The sequence below is a fragment of the Rhinopithecus bieti genome, unplaced genomic scaffold, assembly GCF_001698545.2.
Source record: "Rhinopithecus bieti isolate Rb0 unplaced genomic scaffold, ASM169854v2 scaffold_9581, whole genome shotgun sequence".
In the NCBI taxonomy this organism is placed as follows: Eukaryota; Metazoa; Chordata; class Mammalia; order Primates; family Cercopithecidae; genus Rhinopithecus; species Rhinopithecus bieti.
This window is the reverse complement of record NW_016806413.1, coordinates 2,140,839-2,163,281: the sequence shown is the minus strand read 5'-3', so window position 1 is coordinate 2,163,281 and position 22,443 is coordinate 2,140,839. Positions and strand designations below refer to the sequence as shown.

Sequence of the window (22,443 nt, the reverse complement as noted above, 5' to 3'; positions counted from 1 at the left end):
ACCACTATACTCCAGTTTGGGTGACAGAATGAGACTCCATCTCAAAAAAAAAAAACAATAAAGAAACAAAGAAAAAAGAGTGGGCCGGAGCTCCGTAGTGGTACCATCACACACAGAATACCATGATATAATGAAAACACACCATCACCACATGCAATGACATACATAAAACTGACAAACAATTTTGAGCAAAAAATGCAAGACAGACAATACTTTATTACTTCATTTCTATAAACTACAAAAACAGGCAAAAGTAAACCATATTTAAAGATGTCTATAACAATACTGTGTAAAGGTTATGGGCTACTTCTGACCTGAAGGGTGAAAACCACCACAGACAATATGTAAATGAATATGCCTGAAGATTATATTTATTTTTTATTTTTTTTGAGACAGGGTCTCACTCTGTCACCCGGCTGCCATTTCAGCTCACAGCAACCTCTGCCTCCTGTGTTCAAGTGATTCTCCCATCTTAGCCTCCCAGCTGGGATTACAGGCATGAGTCACTGCACATGACTACATGTTTTGTATTTTTAGTAGAGACAGGGTTTCCCCATGTTGGCCAGGCTGGTCTCGAACTCCTGACTTCAAGTGATCCACCTGCCTCGGCCTCCCAAACTGCTGAGATTACAGGCGTTGAGCCACCATGCCTAGCCCTTGAAATTTAAATTTCAACGTACCTAAATGAAGTTTTATTGGAACACACCTACACTTGTTTGTGTGTGTGTGTGGAGGGAGACAGAGACAGAGAGAGAGAGAGGGATGTATCCATTTATAAGGAATTGGCTCATAGAATAATGGAGGCTGGCAAGTCCCAAATCTTCAGGGTGGACAAGCAGGCTGAAGACCCAGGAGAATACATATTCCAGTGAGAGCCCAGTGGCGCCTGCTGTGGAGCAGGACTAGCGGATGGTGTGCATGAACTCCGAAGGCCGTCTGTGGAAGAATTCTCTCTTGCCTGAGAGAGTCTGGGGCAGCCAGACTTTTTGTTCTCCTCAGGTCTTCAGGTGACTGGATGAAGCCCACCCACATAATAGACAACAATCTGCTTTCCTCAAAGTCCACAAATTTAAACGTTAATCTCATCCATAGCAACCTCATGGAAACACTCAGCATAACGTTTGACCAAATACCTGGGGACCTTGTGGCTCAGCCAAGTTGACACCTAAAATTTACCCTCACACTCCAGTCCTCCAACATCCCAGCTTCCCTCTTACATCCCTGGATGGCAGAACCCAACAGGGAACCAGCTGGCAGAGCAGCATCGTGTTCTGTCTGCTTCCTTTTCATTAAAATCCTGCTCATGGATTCATCCTCACAGTAGGTTCATTTTCAGGCGGAAATGTAGGAAGCACAGGAGATTACAGAAGACCTCTGCAGGCCAGCTCTGCAACATCCTAACAAGGAACTGGGAAACTGAGGTACCACGGGAAGGAGATACTCTCCATCTCTCACCACCCAAAGCTTCCTGGACTGCTAAGCATCATCGTTCTTTTTTTTCCGCTCTGTTGCCCAGGTTGGAGTGCAGTGGCGCTATCTCGGCTCACCACAACCTCCACCTCCCAGGTTCAAGCGATTCTCCTGTCTCAGCCTCCCCAGTAGCTGAGGTTACAGGTGCCGGCCAATTTTTACATTTTCAGTAGACACGGGATTTCACCATGTTCAGACTGGTCTCAAACTCCCGATCTCAGGTGATCCGCCCACCTCAGCCTCCCAAAGTGTTGGGATTACAGGCATGAGCCATTGCGCCTGGCCTAAGCCTCATCGTTCATCTTTCCTGCTGAGACAGAAGAGGAGATTGAGGATGTAGACATTTTGTTGAGGAAAGGAAATAGGTCAGATAACTCAATGAAGTCTGAGAGAGCCATTCTGAGAACCCATGTTCTATTTCCAGAACCCATGTCAGGCCATTCCTGGGGGGGTCTGGTGGGGTTATGAGAGAAATGCCCAGGGAGGGAGATTGGAGAAGGTTCAGGGAACAAGTTCTGGCTTCTGTCCTTAGAACCGGACCTGGAGAGAGAGAGTGGGAAAGTAGAGAACCATCAGCTCATTTCCCTCTCACCATGGCAAAAGCATCTCCATCAGGCAGGGCTGGCTTCACAGGCAGGCAGCCTGGGCAGCCCTGCGGGGCCCCACACTTAGAATGGCCTCCACCTGCTATCTTGCTCTGCAGTCAGGGTCTTGAAATTCTGAATGATCCTGAACATCATGCACTACACCTGGCAAAATAGCCTGTCCTGAGCAGGTCTCAAGGCAGCCCTGGACTTTGGAAGGCAGCACTGAGGTCCCACTGAGGAAAGGAATGGCTGCTGAGGGCTGAGAACTAGAACTGAGACTCTCAGGCAGCCCCTTTGGAAAACAGCTTGGCATTTCCCCAAAATGTTAAATGTAGAATTATCAAGTGATCCAGAAAATCACATATGAAATTGCCTCTTGTGTCCTCTTTAAACATATAGAACGTAACTATCGGAAAGAGAGAGAAAGAGGCCTAGCTCGGTGGCTCACTTTTGGTAATCCCAGCACTTTGGGAGGCTGAGGTGGGCGGATCACTTGAGGTCAAGAGTTCAAGACCAGCCTGGCTAACATGGTGAAACTCTGCCTTTACCAAAAAAAAAAAAAAAAATTAGCCGGGCGTGGTGGCATGCACCTGTAGTCCCAAGAGGCTGAGGAAGGCGCTTCACTTGTATCCAGGAGGTGGAGGTTGCAGTGAGCCAAGATTGCCTCCACTCCAGCTCAGGCTACAGAGCAAGACTCTGTCTCAAAAAAGAAAAAAAAGAGAGAAAGAAACGTTTTGGAAACATTATTTGCCCTTAGCCATGTTTTGGGTTTATTTCCCACACTGAGTCCTATTATGTTTCCCAACATGTCTGCAGTAGTTGCTACTTCCTGCACACCAGGTCCAGTGACCATAATGTCATCAATATAATGGACCAATGTGACGTCCTGAGGGTGAAAATGTTCTCAAAGGACCTGGGAACTAGATCATGAGCTGGGCTGCAGAGTTGAGGTAGCCTTGAGATAGGGGGATGAAGGTGTATCTAGCTGAAAGCAAATTGTTCTTGATGGTCTTTACTCACAGCTATAGAGAAAGAAACATTCACCAGATGGGTAACTGGGCAGCCAAGGGGATAATCGGATCGGGTGTGCCACACTTCGCCTGCCCTGCTTGCTTTTGGTTGCCTGCTCTGTTATTTTTTCCCCCATGAAGCTGAAGGCCACGATAGCTGAAGCCTATGCTATTGAACACTGTAACTCAACTTTCACGTGCTACCTTACAGATAACATTTGTAAGTCACCATAACAATCACTTGAGTTATTTTTCAGGAACTTGGGGCAGTTCCTGTCCAGTTCAAACTGGTTGAGACTGCCAACCCTTCAACCGGGCCTGTACACATGCCCAAGAGGTGGTCTTTTGATATCAGAGGGCCAAAAACTCCACCCTCAGATCATGTTAATGCCACCATTTTCTGTACATATGTCCTATGAACCCCAATTATGACTGCATTTTTCCCCACTGCCAATTACCTTTCCCCATGCCTTAGACCACCCTACTTCTCTAACCTATAAATCTCTCTAAGCCTCATCTTTGGGGAGGTGGATTTGATAGCCATTCTCCCATCTCCTCACCGGACAGCCTTGTGAATAATTCTTCCCTCTTTTGCAAAACCCGTGTCACAGTGATTGATTTACTGTGTGAGAACAGAACAAACCTGGGCCTGGCTCAGTAACAACTTCAAACCAGTTGCCAGATGTGTCATTTGCTCAGCACTGAAACCACATGTGGAAACAGCACCTGCACTTGGAGTCACTACTCAATTAAGTTTACAATTAATCCACTTGTCCTTCTCCAAGATCCATCTGTCTTCTGCACAGGCTGTAGGTGAGCTAAGCAGGGATATATGCTCAAGTCTTTGATGGTGGCACTAATCTCAACAATCTCTCCAGGAATGTGGTATTAGTTTGCTTTACTATTTTTGTGAATGAGGCAGCTCTAGTGGCTTCTACTTGGCCTTTTCTACCAGAATTACTTTTACTGTATGGATCAGGGAACCAATGTGGGATTCTGCCCATTGTTGACTATGTCTATTCTAATTATGCATTCTAGAACCACGGAAATAACCATAGGATGGGTTCAGGAATCTACCAGATATACTGTGATGAATCTGAGCCAAAAAGTCCATTGATCACCTGACCTCCATACACTCATACTCTGAGGAACCATGGTGGCATTTTGAGTCTCCTGTAATTACTGCTAGTTCAGAACTAGAGGCTGGTTATCCCAGAAAAGTCTAATTATTTGTCCTTCTCAATGCACAATCACTCTGATAAATGGCCTTGGTGCCTTTGGGGAGGCCTAGGAAAATGGAAAGTATAAATTATTGTCAGTGCAAGCAGGGTCCTGCTTCGAAGGGACCGGGCCTATCCTTTATTCAAGAAGCTGTGGGTCTGTGAACTAGATCAAGACTTGGAATTGATTGAGGGATTATAACTCTGTGTTGGTAATTTGGGTCAGACTTCTCTATTCACCAGACCTGGAGCTTTCCTACTTATTGGGATCGAGTAAAACTTTGGTAGGCAGCCAGCCCATCCATTTCAGTTCTCAGGACACTATGATCAACAGGCCAACATCACAGATCTCTGTGGGTGACACCATTCAGGGTCCTGCTTTGGCTGCACTGTCCATGGCAGTCACCACACCAATCGGGTTTTTGGTGACTAAGTGTTACCTTATGGTCCCTGACTCCTCAGGATTCCATCAGCCCCACTGCACTTCAGGGAGCATTTCCCACTGTAATGTGGCCTGTGTAGAACATCTGTCACTCTCTACATGAATTTATTTCTCATAGTCTTAATGAAAGGAGTGTCCTCTGGACCCTCCCTGGGTGGGTGAGCAGGTATTTATATGATAAATACACTCAAGCATTTTTATCTCCCTAAGCATTTACATTATCTTCCTCTACAGTATACCAAGGAAGTTCTGGCATTTCAACTCATTTAGTGCAGGTTATGTCTGGACCCGTATTTTTTTTTTTCTTTTGGAGGCAAGTTCTCACTATATTGCCCAAGCCAGTCTCAAACTCCTGGCCTCAAGCAATCCTCCCACCTCAGCCCCCCAAGCTGGGATTATAGTGGGTCCGTATCTCAACAACTCACAAGCAAACGTAGAGAGCCATTCTCAGCTTCTCAAGTTAAAACAATGAACCACAAATCTCTGCTTAATTATCCCATATCAAAGAATTTAGCTTGATCTGACTTTATATTCCTTCCATGATGATCCTGCACCCTTGTTACCGAAAAAGGCTCCCGATCCAGACCCCAAGAGAGGGTTCTTGGATCTTGCACAAGAAAGAATTCAGGGCGAGTCCATAAAGAGAAAGCAAGTTTATTTATTTATTTATTTATTTATTTTGAGGCGGAGTCTCGCTCTGTCGCCCGGACTGGAGTGCAGTGGCCGGATCTCAGCTCACTGCAAGCCCCGCCTCCCGGGTTTGCGCCATTCTCCCGCCTCAGCCTCCCGAGTAGCTGGGACTACAGGCGCCCGCCACCTCGCCCGGCTAGTTTTGTCTTTTAGTAGAGACGGGGTTTCACTGTGTTAGCCAGGATGGTCTCGATCTCCTGACCTCGTGATCCGCCCGTCTCGGCCTCCCAAAGTGCTGGGATTACAGGCTTGAGCCACCGCACCCGGCCAAAAGCAAGTTTATTAAGAAAGTAAAGGAATAAAAGAATGGCTACTCCATAGAGCAGCCCCGAGGGCTGCTGGTTGTCCATTTTTATGGTTTCTTGATGATATGCTAAACAAGGGGTGGATTATTCATGCCTCCCCTCTCTAGGCCATATAGGGTAACTTCCTGACATTGCCATGGCATCTGTAAACTGTCATGGCACTGGTGGGAGGGTAGCAGTGAGGATAACCAGAAGTCATTCTCATCACTGTCTTGGTTTTGGTGGGTTTTAGCTGGCTTCTTTACTGCAACCTGTTTTATCAGCAAGGTCTTTATGGCCTGGATCTCGTGCCAATCTCCTATNTTTTTGTCTTTTTAGTAGAGACGGGGTTTCACTGTGTTAGCCAGGATGGTCTCGATCTCCTGACCTCGTGATCCGCCCGTCTCGGCCTCCCAAAGTGCTGGGATTACAGGCTTGAGCCACCGCACCCGGCCAAAAGCAAGTTTATTAAGAAAGTAAAGGAATAAAAGAATGGCTACTCCATAGAGCAGCCCCGAGGGCTGCTGGTTGTCCATTTTATGGTTTCTTGATGATATGCTAAACAAGGGGTGGATTATTCATGCCTCCCCTCTCTAGGCCATATAGGGTAACTTCCTGACATTGCCATGGCATCTGTAAACTGTCATGGCACTGGTGGGAGGGTAGCAGTGAGGATAACCAGAAGTCATTCTCATCACTGTCTTGGTTTTGGTGGGTTTTAGCTGGCTTCTTTACTGCAACCTGTTTTATCAGCAAGGTCTTTATGGCCTGGATCTCGTGCCAATCTCCTATCTCATCCTGTGACTTAGAATGCCTTAACCATCTGGGAATGCAGCCCAGCAGGTCTCAGCCTCATTTTGTTACAGGAGAGGGGTCCCGATCCAGACCCTAAGAGAGAGTTCTTGGATCTTGTGCAAGAAAGGATTCAGGGCGGGTCTGCAGTGCAAAGCAAAAGCAAGTTTATTAAGAAAGTCAAGTGGTGAAAGGACAGCTACTCCACAGACAGAGTAGGATGGAGTAACCTCTAACCTGAGGTCAGTCAAGTGTCCTTGCCTTTTATTAAGAGGGGACTCTAACCCACTCTGTCTTAGGAGAAACTCTAACTCCCCCCTAAGTTGGGCCTCTAACCCAATCTCATTCTTTACTCGGGTACCCCATCACTTAGCCAAAGTCGTCCAATCAGTGCTGCAGTCTACTTCCTTGGGGTTGGGGAGATTTCTTCGGTATCATCCTTTCTGTGGTTTGCCAGAAATATGTTACAGGACCCCAACGCTTACACAAAGGTAGCCCTTGGGGTCAGGGTTTCTGCACTATAGTCCCTTCTGTGGTCACCAGAAATATGTTACAGGAAAGGGGTCCCAATTCAATCCTAGAGGCTACGAATGCCTAACTTTCTGAGAATGCAGGCCAGCAAGTCTCAGCCTCATTTTCCTAGCCTTCACTCAAAATGGAGTCGCTCTGGTTCAAACACCTCTGACACTTTTACCCAGCCCCTATTCAACACGCAGTTGCTCTCATTCCAATGCTTCTGACACTATCTCTACAGATGCCCCAGGTTTCTGTAAAAATTGGCAAAATTATGCAATTTGGAGAGTATTGTATCTCCTCAGTCACATTCTGCACTTCTCTTTTCTTTTTTTATTGAGACAGAGTCTCACTCTGTCACCCAGGCTGGAGTGCAGTTTGGGATCTTGGCTCACTGCAACTTCCACCTCGTGGGTTCAAGTGATTCTCCTGCCTCAGCCTCCCCAGTAGCTAGGATTACAGGCACGCACCACCACACCTGGCTAATTTTTGTATTTTTAATAGAGACGGGGTTTCACCATTATTGGCCAGGCTGGCTGGTCTCAATCTCCTGAACTCGTGATCTGCCCACCTCGGCCTCCCCAAGTGTTGGGATTACAGGCGTAATCCACCGTGCCCAGCCTGCACTTCACTCTTTGAGGCCTTACTGGTACTGAACACGAATCAAGTTGTAGTTTGCTCTAGGTTTAAAAGCAAAAAAGGGGCTGGAAGCAGTGACTCACACTTGTAATCCCACCATCTTGGGAGGCTGAGGTGGTAGGATCCCCTGAGGTCGGAAGTTTAAGACCAGCCTGGGCAACATAGGGAGATCCTAACTCCACAAAAAATTAAAAATTATTATATATTTTTTTGAGACAGTCTCACTCTGTCGCCCAGGCTGGAGTGCAGTGGGGCGATCTCGGCTCACTGCAACCTCTGCCTCCCGGGTTCAGCCATTCTCCTGCCTCAGTCTTCTGAGTAGCTGGGATTACAGGAGCCTGCCACCACGCCCGGCTAATTTTTTGTATTTTTAGCAGAGATGGGGCTTCACCTCATTAGCCAGGATGGTCTCGATCTCTTGACCTCGTGATCCACCCACCTCGGCCTCCCAAAGTGCTGGGATTACAGGCGTGAGCCATTGTGCCCAGTCAAAAAATAATTTTTTTTAAAGGAGTCCAGGCATGGTGGCTCACACCTGTAATCCCAGCACTTTGGGAAGCTGAGTCAGGTGGGTCACTTGAGACCAGGAGTTCAAGACCAGCCTGGGTAACATGACCAAACCTTGTCTCTACAAAAATACAAAAATTAGCTGGGCGTGGTGGTGCACGCTTGTAGTCCCCGCTAGTCAGAAGGCTGAGGCTGGAGAATCGCTTGAGCCTGGGAAAGTGGAGGTTGCAGTGAGCTGAGATCGTGCCACTGCACTCCAGCCTGGGTGAGAGAGTGAGAGCTTGTCTCCAAAAAAAAAAAAAAAAAAGGCAAAACGCAAAAAGTGGTGGGCATAAAAGGCAAAACGCAAAAAGTGGTGGGCATAGGTCCTGAGCAATGTCAGCAGACTTTTGGAAGACATATACCTCAGGGAAGGCCATTACATGTTCTTCAGGCAAAAGGTGGTTAACTAACATTCGAAGTTTCATTGTGACCCTCCCTTCTACTCCCTGCCCCGGCATTAGTAGCTGGGACCTCTCCACAGAAGCATGGATCCAAAGGCCACAGAACCCCTCCCTGAGCACAGACACTATGTCAGCACAGCAGTCCACCCCTCCTCCATAGATCTGAGTTCAGCTCCACAAGGCCCCTCTTACAATCTCCTACCTTTCAACAATTCTAGCTAAGTCTCTTTGTTCCTGCTTTGCACTTAGCTCCATATGAGGTGGGACCAACAAACTACCATCACTCAAAACTGGTTAGGATGTTGAAACTGATGACACTGCAGACACCAAGAGATTACGAAAACGTTTACTATTCACATGAGGCTTTCTAAGGAAAGCAAAGAGGGCACCCACGCCAGTCAGTTGGGCTTCAGTGAAAGGAGGGGCAAGTGGCTCTGGTTTTTATCATGGTTATGAAAGCTCGGTGCATTTGTGACAGGGTTTGCACAGTTTGAACTTCCCCTCTGGCGCAAAGAGGAAGTGCCTGGGCTTTCTTATCAGCTTGTCCAGATCCGGGCAAATTAAGGGGGAAGAGCTTGAAAGCTGTTAGCAGAGAAACATCAAACATGGGGAGACTCTATTCCAGCTCCCCCAGTCCTGGGGTGGCGCCTGCTTAGCAGTTGCTACCTCCAAGACACCTTGCCATTTTCTTCTTGCCTTTTTAGCTACTTAAATATATACACTTCTTTATAAGTTCTCTGCTAAAATAACTGGTGTAGTTTCTGGCAACTAAAACCTGGCTGATAAAAAATCTCCTTGCTGTTCTTAGTAGGGTTAGCACTAACTTTAAAAGGCGTGGTAGCTGGCATACAATTATTTACTCTCCTTTTCCTCATCTAATAAAGCAGAATGACTGAAAAGCATCTCCATTCTCCGGATCCCATTTCTTCATTAAAATTATGAGTTTATAGCTTCTGGCTTCACTTGTTACTTATTAAGCAAAATTAAGGAGATTTAGGCAAGGAAGAGCTTATAATTTCCTATAAAGTGCATGTTTTGGTGATTGTGTGTCAGTATATTAGAGAACGTTCTCATTTTCAAAAAAACTGTGGCCTGGTATTCCATCATAGATGGTACTAGAGTTACTTAAGCATTCCTTTACTAACAGCCATTTGTATTGCTTCTGTTACCAGAAAGCGGTTGTGATCCAGTCCCCAAGAGAGAGTTCTTGGACCTTGCTCAAGAAAAGAATTCGGGCGAGTTCACAAAGTCAAAGTAGTTAATATTAAGAAAGTAAAGAAATAAAGAATGGCTACTCCATAGGCAGAGTAGCCCCAAGGGCTGCTGGTTGCCTATTTTTATGGTTATTTATTGATTATATGCTAAACAAGGGGTATATTATTCATAAGTTTTCTGGGAAAGGTATGAGCAATTACCACAACTGAGGGTTCCTTTCCTTTTTAGACCACATAGGGTAACTTCCTGATGTTGCCATGGCATTTTTTTCTTTGAGACAGAGTCTTGCTCTGTCACCCAGGCTGGAGTGCAGTGGTACCATCTCGGCTCACTGCAACCTCCGACTTCCAGGTTCAAGAGATTTTCCTGCTTCAGCCTCCTGAGTAGCTGGGATTACAGGCGTGTGCCACCACGCCCAGCTAATTTTTGTATTTTTCAGTAGTGACAGGGTTTCACCATGTTGGCCAGGCTGGTCTCTATCTCCTGACCTCATGATCTGCCCTCCTTGGCCTCCTAAAGTGCTGGGATTACAGGCTTGAGCCACTGCGCCAGGCCTGCCATGGCATTTGTAAACTGTCATGGTACTGGTGGGAACATCTGTTAGCATGCTAATACATTATAATTACAGTATAATTACAGCAGTGAGGACAACCAGAAGTCACTTTCATTGCCATCTTGGTTTTCACCGGCTTCTTTACCACATGCTGTTTTACTGGCAAGGTCTTTATGACTGTATCTTGTGCTGACCTCCTATCTCATCACGACTTGGAATGCCTAACCTCCTGGGAATGCAGCCCAGTGCGTCTCAGCCGTATTTTACCCAGTCCCTATTCAAAATGGAGTCACTCTGGTTCAAACGCCTCTGACACTCCCAATTTTTGCAGGTGAGGAAATAGAAGCCTTGAAAGATTAGGTGGCTCACTCTAAGTAACATCATGTACCCGGCAGGGATTTCTATAAAATCATAAGATGTCAGAGACCATGCTTAAGAAATATTTTTACTTTGAAACACTTTAAGCAAACAGTGAAAAAGAACCCACCACACTATCCTGTTAATATCTTAACATTTTGATGCCTCTGCATAAATTTTTAGAAAGAAAGAAAGAAAGAAAGAAAGAAAGAAAGAAAGAAAGAAAGAAAAGAAAGAGAGAGAGAGAGAAAACACAACTGAAGCCCCCATGTACCCTCCCCAAATCCATTAGGTCTCCTGCCTTAGGAAGGCAGAATGGTGACTTGCACACATCATTCCAATACATGATTTCATTTCATATTATTTGAATCCACAGAAAATAGATTACTGTGCAAAACAATAACACTTTCTATATGTCCACAATGCTTACATGCTAGACACTATTCTAAGCATTTTACATGCATTACTTCATTGACCACCCCCCACCCACAATCACCCTGTGAGATTGCCACTACGATCCCATTTTATAGAAAAGGTGAAAAACAAGTTGAAGTAACGTGCCCACAGATACACAGTATGCTTAACTTTACACAAACAGTACCTTGTATGTAGCTTCACCAACTTTCTCAGCATAATTTTTCATCTATCTGTGTTGAGATGTAACTCTTTCATATTCACTTTCCAAGGACCAAAAACAACCCATTTATTTATCCACTCTTCTGCTGATGAAATGCAGGCTTTTCCCAATCTTGCTACCTAAACAATACTTCAGTGAAGTCTTAAACTCATTTCTCTGTTCACATGGCACTTCTCTAGGATGCATCCAGGAGTAGAGTTGCTGGGTGGGTAAGTGCACACAACCTTCCAAGATTTTGCAAATTGCCTGGCATAGTATTTCTCACAATTTCCACTCCTAAAGCAGTATGAATTATCGTTGTTCCACACACTTACCCACACTTGGGTTTTCAAAAATGTGCCAGCTTGATGAGTGTGAGATGGTATTATTTCACATTTCGGACACTCTTGGTCAGCAGGGGTGGGGCAGACCACACTGAACAGGTGACAGAAAGACCTTCAAATACCCACTCCCGCCATCTGGCACTCCTCAACCCCAACTTCAGTTCCTCCAAGGGAGTGGGGGAAAGGTGGGTACGGTTGGAAGGAACCTGAATGTTCTCCAGGCCAGGATGAGATGTAAGATGAGACCCGGTGCTTAGGGCAATCAGAAACTGTCAACTGAAGCCCAACAGCTCAGAACCACCCACAGCCGGGTTCCTAACCAGCAGGTGTGTGTTTGTGGGTGGCTTCCAGTCAACATTTCACCCCACAGCCCCTTAAAAAAAACCCCAACCCTGACTTAGCCAAACCAACTTCAGTTCCAGACTCCTTAACAGAGGTAATTTTGTGCAAGATCTTTTGTGCATGGCAAACAAATAAGCACCCAACCCTGGCTTCCAGAGTGCTTGGTCTGGCTATGGTGATGGGCATAACCAAAAACACAACACCTGGCACAGGCACCAAGAGAGGTGGGGCCAGGGGTTTAGAGGCACAAGGATCAGACAAGGTCAGGCCTTGAAGAATGAAGAGCTGAACTGGCACAGACAGGGGTGTGGCACTCTAGGTGAAGGGAGGCAGCACAAGGTAGAACACTCTGGGGGGATGGGGTGGGGAAGGGACAAGAAAGCCAAATCCAACACTGATTCTGCCAAAATCTTTTGTAGTTAGCACCAGTCAGGCTTCTACTTTTTTTCCTTTCAGCTAATCTGAATTTATCAATATTTATATAATTATAGTACTTATAGAACTAAAATTATTTGAAAACTCAGGTTACTGGACAAACGGGATCAGCATAATCCCAATCTCAGGTGGAGCTTACTTCAGGATAAAGTAATTTCTGTTTTTTGGCCAGGCACGGTGGCTCACACCTGTAATCCCAGCATTTTGGGAGGCCGAGGCGGGTGGATCATGACGTCAGGAGATTGAGACCATCCTGGAGATCAAGATCATCCTGACTAACACAGTGAAACCCCGTCTCTACTAAAAATACAAAAAATTAGCCGTGTGTGGTGGCGGGCGCTTATAGTCCCAGCTACTGAGGAGGCTAAGGCAGGAGAAGGGTGTGAACCCAGGAGGCGGAGCTTGCAGTGAGCCAAGATCCCGCCACTGCACTCCAGCTTGGGCGACAGAGCGAGATTCCGTCTCAAAAAAAAAAAAAAAAAAAAAAAAAAAATCTGTTTTCACTTCATTCTTTGCACATTTTAAAACTTGATTAGAATGTTTAAAAATAAGCACATTTCATTCTATAAAAATGACAGGTCAGGCACAGTAGCTCATGCCTGTAATCCCAGCACTTTGGGAGGCAGAGGTGGATGGATTGCTTGAGCCCAGGAGTTTGAGACCAGCCTGAGCAACAGAGGAAAAAAAAAATAATAAAACTTTTGTCTCTACAAAAAAATACAAAAAATTAGCTGGCATGGTGGCACGCACCTGTAGTCCCAGCTACTGGGGAGGCTCAGGTGGGACCCGAGCCTGGGAGGTCAAGGCTGCAGTGAGCTGTGATCCTGCCACTGCACTCCATCCTGGACACTGTTTCAAAAAAAAAAAGTAAAAATATCCCCATACTGGGGCGGGAACTTTACAAGATGTCCTGCGGGAAAGGGAGCAGAGATGGGGGGGGAAGGGGTGCTAAAAATGTGATCAGAAAGGGACATTTCCAAGGTTATAACACCAACTGACAAGGGAGCTGCACCTCTGAGAAGGCCCTGGTCCTAGAGGTCAACCAGCTGATGGAGAGCCTTGGTAAACCAAGCCCTCTTTCACCAATCTCAGGAGTCAGGTAGCACAGCAAAGCACTCTAACTTCACACATAAGGAAATCGATGCAGAGGTTCACTGACTTGCTCAAGATCATTGCTGCCAAGAAAAGGCACACCATGCCTGGAACCCAGATCTGATGACTCCAAGACCCTTCCTATGACTCTGGTCCCTGCCCAGCCACTTCTAGTGCCATTTTTGGGACAGTGAAGGGACATCTTCACTGCCATGAACAGCTGCTGCCGTAGGAAGGCAAGAGATGGTGGAACCAAGATGACCAAACCTTCCTGAGGACAAAGCTGAACAGGCATCAGAACACCAACAGGAGACTTCTGTCCCGCCCCCACCATCCTGTGACACCACCACACAATATCAGAGCCTTCATTTTCACCTGCTCATGGCAATCCACAGCAGATAAGATTATTCCATACTGTACTGAAAAAGACATCTTCCAGGTTGGTTTCTTCTCATTTCAAGAAATGACCAGCTCCGTGAATGGGCCCCTACAGTCGGGGACACTGCTCTACTATTAAGACATTTTATCCTTTCATTTACAATCTGACCTCTTCAATAATCAGAAGCAATGATTGCTCACAGGCTTTAGCAATAGCACTCCTTTGCCTTTAAGTAATTGATTCTTGCTTTTTGCTTCAACACAAGTGGGTAGGCCAGTGAAGGAGCTCCTTCCAGAACAGGCCGCCTTTTCTCCTGAGAGCGGCAGGCACATGCACTTGTTTCTTCGGGTTGAATCTGATTGCTAGCACCAGATCTCATACATGGAGAGGTGTATGTGAAGGTGAGAGGGGTATGTGAAGGTGAGAAAGGTATGTGAAGGTGAAAGGGGCCTGCAGTATGCAGGGGCTAGAGACGTGAATACAACAATGGTAAGCATTTACATCTGCTGAGGCCGAGGATCCTATAGAAAATTCATAAACGGAGTGGGGAGGAGTCTGATCTACGGGAACTGGCAGCAAGGGTAACCACATGAGAAGCCTTTCACCCATTCCATTTTACTGAGTCCTGGCATCTGTGGTTAACCCTTATAAAATATAATTCAGATTCAAACCACATCACTCCTCAACTCAAAACTGTCCAAAAGCTCCCTGCCTCCAAGGCAGCTCAAGCCCCCATAATGACCCATGATGCTCACATGGCCTGGCCTATGGCCTCCCTGGCCCCTCTCCTCCCCTTCCAGCTGGCTCCCTGCACTCCACCCCAGGGGCTTCCTTGCTATCCTGAGGACACCAGACAAGACCCAATCTCCTCTGCCTGCAACTCTCCCTAGAGAGTTACCTGCTACCTCCCTGGCCTCCTTCAGGTCTTTGCTCAAATTTCACTTTCTCAGTTGAGGCCCTCCCTGACCAGACTATCTAAAATCACAATTGATCTCCCAATCCAGCACTCCCTCTCACTCTTCTCTGATCCACTTTGTCCACTACACACATCACCATCCAGAATACTGCATATCCCATTTGTTTGTCATCTGTAAAGATCCAAGATGGCAGGATTTTCATCTGTTCTGGTCCCTGCTAGGTCTCTGGCAAACAAACCAGTGTCTGGTGTATGGGAGTGCTCAGCACATTTCTGTTAAACAGATGGATGCTGCCGCCTATGTAGGCCTGTGGGATGGGGATGGCAACAGGGTACTAGTAGAGCTCCACAAGCCAAGCGCTTGAGTCCAGCATCCTGCTCTCCTCCACCTGCCGCTGAGACCTCTCTAACCCCCTAGCAGATATCCAAAAGCCAGCCAAGAAGACTGAAGCCCCAGCCAGAACTCCCCAGGGGGCATTTGGGAAGACAAAGCATTCTTGATGCTGCTGCTTTTAAAGTCAACAGAATAGGCATGGCCACAGGCCAAACTTGAAGATAAATCTAGGATCCCACTGGCCCCTTTCCAGCAGCCACAGCTCATGATGCCACAGATATTTTGTCCAACTGTAAAGGGCAGTCATCCCTCTCCTCAGAGTTGTGGAAGGAGACCTGACCGGGCAAGCTGCAGGCTATGGTGCAAAGGCCACTCCTAGAGGCCCAAGTCTCCAGAAGGGCTCCAAAGAACATGCTGCTGAGCTTCCCAGCGTCACATCCCAGCAGGCAGACTGGGGACTCCCCGAGCTTTTACATCCTTGGGATTCTGTCACTAGCTTCCAAAATAGAAAGGGCTGGGCCCTTTGTGAAGGTTTCTCCACACTGCCTATGATTAAGGGTTCTCCAGCAGGGGACTGAGAACCCACCCCCACTGTCACTGTCAGGTCCCAGGCTAATCTCTAATATGGTTTTTCATATGCCGAGCCAGGTTCGAAGACCACCTGAAGGTCTTCCCACACTTGGTGCATTTGAACGGCCTCTCTCGAGTATGAAATCTCTTGTGGCTAATGAGTTGTGAACTCTTGTTGAAAGTTTTCCCACATATGCTGCATTTGTGGCACTTTTTCCCAACGGTTATGTCCTGGAGTCCAGTGAGCCTGGAGCTCTGGTTGCAAGCTTCTTTGCAATCTTCGAGGGACATCTTCTCACTTGGTTTTAGCTTCTGTAATCTCAACTTTGTGTCCTGAGAGGAAGACCGCGCAGGTGGGCTACGTTCAGCCTGTGCTGCTCTGGTGTGTTTCCTCTGGTGACTGGAAAGGGTATGTCTCCCAATGAACTCTTTCCCACACCACTGACATTTGAAAGGTCTCTCTGTAGAGTGGATCCTCTGATGGTTAACAAGGCGATAGTTTCTATCGTAAGATTTCCCACACAGATTACATTTATAGCGCTTCTCTCCACTGTGTATTCCCTTATGATCTAAAAGGGTTCTTTTACGTGTAAAGGTTTTCCCACATTCTTGACACCAAAAACGTTTCTCACCAGTGAGGATTTTCGGCTCCACATTTGGAGTCTTTTCACTTTCACGGCAATCATACTGTTTTTGAAGAGAGTGAATCCTCTGATGTCGGTAGAGATTAGAACTCCATCTGAAGGCTTTCCCACACTCCCTACACTTATACGGCTTCTCTCCAGTGTGAACTCTCTGATGGATGAGGAGGAAGGAGTGATTGCGGAAGGCCTTGCCACACTGGCTGCATTTGTAGGGCTCCTCCCTGGAGTGACTGCTCTGAGGAACCTGGAACACTCTGTCCTGACTAAAAGATGCCCCGCCCTCAGGTTTTCTTTTCATGGCATGCTTCTTCTTATGAACAATAAAGGCTGACCTATAGGCAAAGTCCTTCCCACAATCGCTACACTGGTATGGTTTCTCACCTGTGTGAATTCTCTGGTGGTCAACGAGAGTTTTCTTTCTAGTAAAAGTTTTCCCACACTGCTGACACAAAACGTTTTCTCCACAGCGGGGGCACCCTGGGGCTGACTGCAGTCAGGAGACTGCCTGAAGCCCTCATGACATTCATCTTGTTTGTAGAATTTTTCCTCCTCATGCAACCTCATATGACGAGTAAAGTTTGATCTCCACCTAAAAGTTTTCCTGCATTTGGTACATTTATAGGGCTTCTCCTGGGTGTGAATCCTTTGATGTTCAAGAACATATGACTTACAGTGGAAGGATTTCCTGCACTGGCTGCAGTCAAAGAGTTTCTCCCCACTTTGGTCTCCCAAATGATGATCAAACCCTGAACCGTAGGTGAGAGCTGCCCTATACTGATTCAATTCAAGAAATTTCTTCTTAGCATGGGTTTCTCGGTGCAGACGGTAGGCTGACAGACGTCGGAAAGCTTTCTCACATAAATCGCATTTATAGGGCTTCACTCCAGTGTGAATTTTCTCATGCCGCGCGCAGTTGGAACTCCACCGGAAGGCTTTCCCACACACCCTACATTTAAATGCTTTCTCTTGAGTGTGAAGTCTCTGATGATATGCAAGATGGGAGCTATGACTGAAAGTCCTTCCACAGTCACTGCACTTAAATGACACTCCCACCGTGTGAAGACTCTGCCCGTGCTGGTGATGAGAGCTAAGGCTGAAGTCTTTTCCACATACGTCCTTTTTATTCCCTTTCAGTCCAGTATGAATTCTCTGATGTAGGCTGAAGCCGCCAATCATGTGTCTGAGCCCCTTCCCATATTTCTTGTAGTCATAGTGGTGTGAACTCATTCTGAAGTGTTTGCCACAGCCATGTTTAAGGGATTCCTTTCTTCCAGAAACTCTCAAATATGTAACATGTTTTAAGTCAAGACTATTACTTCCTGATACTTCAGAGTCTTTTCCTGTCCTGTGACTGAAATTGGTCTCTTCTTTTTTAACTGTTACTTGTATGGGGTTTTCACATTGATCCTTTTGCCTGCTCTTCTGTTGAAAAGATTCTCTGAGCCCAATTCCCTCAGAAACACTTGTCGCAGGACATCCTGATGACACAGCTAAGGTTTCTGCTTCTTCCAAAGGTTCCTGATCTAAGATGAATTTGTTTGTTTCAATCTGGAGGTCATCTCCTGACAAAAATAAAACACAAGAGAATGTACTCTTTTCCCATACTTGGAACTGCAGAAAGCACCAAAGGGCAATAAAATGTCTGGGTGGTGAGGCTTTTGCCTGACTGCCAATACCTTTATAAAAGGCATAAGGCAAAACATGAAAGATTATCCCAGATTACAGGGAAGGGAGGAGAAAAGCAAGATGGGCAGGGTAGCTAGAGATATGTAGACATCACATCCAGCAGGGAAATAAAAAGGATTAAGAAGAAAGTATTAAATAGCCAGAGTGGGAGAAGAATCATGGCATTATAGAAAGGTACCCAAAAGCCAAGGGGTGGGGCTCCAAGAAGCACTTGGCTGAAAAAGCTGGAGATCAGTCTATTACAGAAATAAGGACCAAGAAAAGAAAGAACAGGAGTGGGATGAGGACACCTAAGAGCAGAAAGGGGTGAGTACAGGAGATTCAGCAAGAGTGCAGGCCATGAGTGAGGAGGAGCATCAGTGAGTGAAAGGCAGGAACAGTGAAGGCCTCCAGCAGGCAAGAACTATTATTGAGAGGGCTGCTGGGGAAGGGGGACAGGAGAATAGACATGGCTGGAAGTGAATGACCTCTCAGAGGCCAGCCAGGATGAAAGAGACCCAGTGGCCCAAGCACCCTTACCAACACTGTTAAAGATCTTCCTTCTATAACTGACCTTAAGAAAGAGAAAAGTAAAAGCAGGAGGAGCAGGACCTGGCAGGTTCTCTGGAACTCACCTGTAGGGGCAACACCTGCATTCCCCTTAGGCTGAGCTGCCTGCAAGTTCAGGCCCCATGGCTCCCTTGCTTCCAACCAGGAGATCAGAGCAGGTTTGGTGAATGGTCCCACTGCAGAAGAGAAAGGAATGGGATGAGAAGAGAGATGGATGACACAGAACTACTCTTCAGGACCTCTGGGCCTGAAGTCCTGGTGGGAAGGTGGGAAAGGCCAGGAAGGTAGGCAGCAGCAGAAGCGAAGGAGGCCCAGTCATTTCAAAGAGCCCTGGGCAGAGATAAGAGAGACTGACAGAAGTTGCCCCCAAAAGGATTACTAGAATTTTCCAGAGGTGAGACTCACATGTCTACTTAATTGGTTACATCAGCCAACATTTTTTGAATGTCTAAATGGACTAGGAACTTAAAACATATTACCTTTAATCCGTTGTTTTTATTTGTTTTGAAACAGGGTCTTACTCTGTTACCCGGGCTGGAGTGCAGTGGCACGATCTTGGCTCACTGCAGCCTCGTCCTTCTGCGCTCAAGCAATTCTCCAGCCTCGGCTTCCCAAGTAGCTGGCATTACAGGCGTACGTACCACATGCTTGTATTTTTGTATTTTTTGTAGAGACGGAGTTTCACTATGTTGCCCAGACTGGTCTCAAACTCCTGAGCTCAAGCAATCTTCCCACCTGGGCCTCCCAAAGTGCTGGGATTACAGGTGTGAGCTACCACACCCAGCCACCCTTAATCTTTACAATAATCCAGAATGGCAGGCATTATTCTCCCCATTTTTCAAAAGAGGCTACCAAGGTGCTAGATTAAGTGATCTGGTTAGCAGTTACAGAGCCAGGATCTAAAACTAGGTCAGGTCCCTTTCTATGCAACAGCACAAAACAACCCAAGAAGGCAGAAATAAAGATAGATAGAAGCATGAGGATATCGATTACTTACCCAGGAAAGCCATGTTCCTATAATTCTCCAGCATCACATCCCTGTACAGGTTTCTCTGAGCAGAGTCCAGCCACCCCCACTCGTCCTGGGAGAAGGTCACCTCCACATCCTTGAAAGTCATAGTCTCCTGAAAAAACACTGTGCCCTAGAGCTGGTCCACAGCTCCCAGCTTTGAAGGGGAGAGAAGGGGAATCAACTGGCTCTTTGTGAATGCAGGATGGACCTGGCAAAGGTGAAAGGGAAGACCATCACCCAGCAGAAGACCTCTGGGTTTGAGGGGGATAATCTGGTCTCTGGAACACGGGTCTTTGGATGTGAGGTTACTAGACAGAGAAACCCAGGATGGGGGAGCTGCACTAACCCATTAGGCAGTGACGTGGGGACATCATGAAGGACCAAATGTCCTGTGGCTCACCTGAAGCTGGGCTGTCAGGGACTTGGGTGGTATTACCTGGTCTCCTGGGCACCCCTCTCTCTGGAAAAGGGCAGGCATCTGGGCAGCAGGAATATCTGAAGGAGAAAAAGCCATGAGAGAGTGACTCAGCTCTGGACAGCCCACTGAGAAGCCCACTCTTCCCCCCAGTAGAGGACTCCTGGACCCATGAGCAGGTACAGAATGCTGTTAAATACCTATCTCACATGTCCTCAGTCTACTGGGGCCAGGAAAGGGGTAGTGGGACAGGGGGTGTAATGGGAGAGGAGCAAGCCACATATGGGTTATAGAATGGATGGAGAGGACAGAGAGCTAAGGGCCAGGACAGAAAGAGTTTCCCATGAGAGGACAGATGTGAAAAGACAACACTACAGGAAATGCAAGAAGTGTGGCATAAGGCTGGGGTCTTAAGGCCAGGCAGCAAGTACCGGATTGCCCAGCCAGGAAGTCACGTGCTTCTATTTCATAGGGAGGCTCCAGGTGGTCCCCCAGAGCAGAGCTGCTCCTGAGAGGTGAAGCAAGGGACCATATCTGTGCAGATCGCAGGGCTCCTGTACCCATCCAATGCACATCTGGGCTCTGGGCAGGGCCCGGGTCCTGGCAAGAAGAAAATGTTGTGAGAGGATCTTTCTGGGAATCAGAAAGCAAACTCAGAGAAGAGACCACATGACCAATCTCTAAAGGACAAAGGCCAAGGGATAGGTAAGCCAGGTCCTTTATTACTTCCAGGCAAGAAGAACACCCAGGGAGGTACCTCCAACCACCTCAGCCTCCTTGGGCTTTAATGAGGGCCCTGGGAGAGTCCAAGTAGAGAGAGACGCCAGCTCAACACAAGGAAGCACATGTTAAGTCAGTACAGCACTCTTGTTGGGCCTCATATGACACAGTGCCACCTTCCCATTATCCCTCAGCTCCCACCCCAGGCCTATAACTTGGAAATGAGAGAGAAGGAACTAGTTCTTCAGAATTAAACTCACAATGGTTCACAGTGAAGATATAGTCAAGTAATATCTCCTGTCAAGTGCTCCTCTAGGCACTGATGTACAAAGTGAACTCAAAGAAGCAGGCTACCTCCCAAGCTGTAAACTTGCTTTGAATAATAAAGAGGCAATGCTAATCATGAGAGTCAGCCATGGAACCACAGAAGAAAAAGTCTCCAGTGTAAAAAATGGCAGTGTCCATCTAAGTAGAGACCAACAAAGAGGAAGCGTTTGCCCTGAGACTTCAAATAACTCTGGTCTCTGAGGCAAGGCTGTCCCTCATATAAAGGTGAGTACAGGAAACTACAATTTGAGATTTTCTGGTCCTGTGACTGAGACACTCTCTATAACGATATGGACAAACCTTAGCCTGAGGCCATTAATCATCTGATACAGAGATACACACTAAAGATGATGAATTGATCACAATAATTTATCTCCCATTTTTTATTCTTCTAATAAAGGGAGAATTAAAAAATATATGGAAGCACAGCAAAACGAGTTGAAGGACAAACTTTCTCGGGCCCTGGTTTTTCACACTGTGATAATTTTGCTGAACCACAGAACGATTCTGTGACTTTACATGTATCTTAAAGCATTTCTCTTCATTTTGCAAATTTGGGAGGCTTTCTCCCAGCCCCCACTGTCTTCTAAGTACCTTTCAACCAGCTTTCTGCTCATGTGGCAATGTTTTCATGGGTTTTTTAAATTACATCTAGCTGTAAATGAGCTGAATATAACCAAGCCACGATTTTGTAACTACTGTGTACCTTATTTCCTTTTATAAATTATTAATCAGGTCCTTTTGAACATTTCATTGTTTTGGTAAAAATAACAAATGCTCTTTTAAATTCTTTAAAATAGTACCCCATGTGGTGCAAAAATATTTTCTAACAGTTTTACCCTGTGTTTATTACCATTTACTGCTGGTAGATCCAATGTCCTGATGTCTTACTTGATTTAATTTTTATAATAAAGTTTCAGGGACAAGTACGTCAAATTTGTTTCAGAAATCTTTTTTTCTTTTTTTTTCAGATGTAGTCTTTCATCAGGCTGGAGTGCAGTGGCATGATCTCGGCTCACTGCAACCTCCGCCTCCCAGGTTCAAGCAACTCTCCTGCCTCAGCCTCCCAAGTAGCTGGGACTACAGGCGCACACCACTACGCCCAGCTAATTTTTGTTATTTTTAGTACAGATGGGTTTTCACCATGTTGGTCAGGATGGTCTTGATCTCTTGACCTCGTGATCTACCCACCTCAGCCTCCCAAAGTGCTGGGATTACAGGCGTGAGCCATCATGCCCAGCCACAACTTTCATTTATAAATGAATTATGTGTGCAGAATCATATATATATGTATACGTATGAATGTGTCTGTGTGTGTGTGTGTGTGTGTGTGTGTGTAT

The 22,443-nt window shown here is 46.4% G+C and overlaps 1 protein-coding gene across 1 annotated transcript in view; it reads right to left on the bottom strand.

Moving 5' to 3' along the window:
• Positions 1 to 12,943: 12,943 nt before the first annotated feature.
• ZNF445 (zinc finger protein 445) overlaps positions 12,944 to 22,443 on the bottom strand; it is a 28,360-nt gene continuing 18,860 nt past the window's right edge. Inside the window, 6 exon segments of the mRNA XM_017876317.1 lie at positions 12,944 to 16,844; positions 16,847 to 17,956; positions 18,695 to 18,805; positions 19,627 to 19,753; positions 20,042 to 20,136; positions 20,488 to 20,656. Coding sequence (XP_017731806.1) covers positions 15,793 to 16,844; positions 16,847 to 17,956; positions 18,695 to 18,805; positions 19,627 to 19,753; positions 20,042 to 20,136; positions 20,488 to 20,656 — 2,664 coding nt within the window. The 3' untranslated portion in view covers positions 12,944 to 15,792.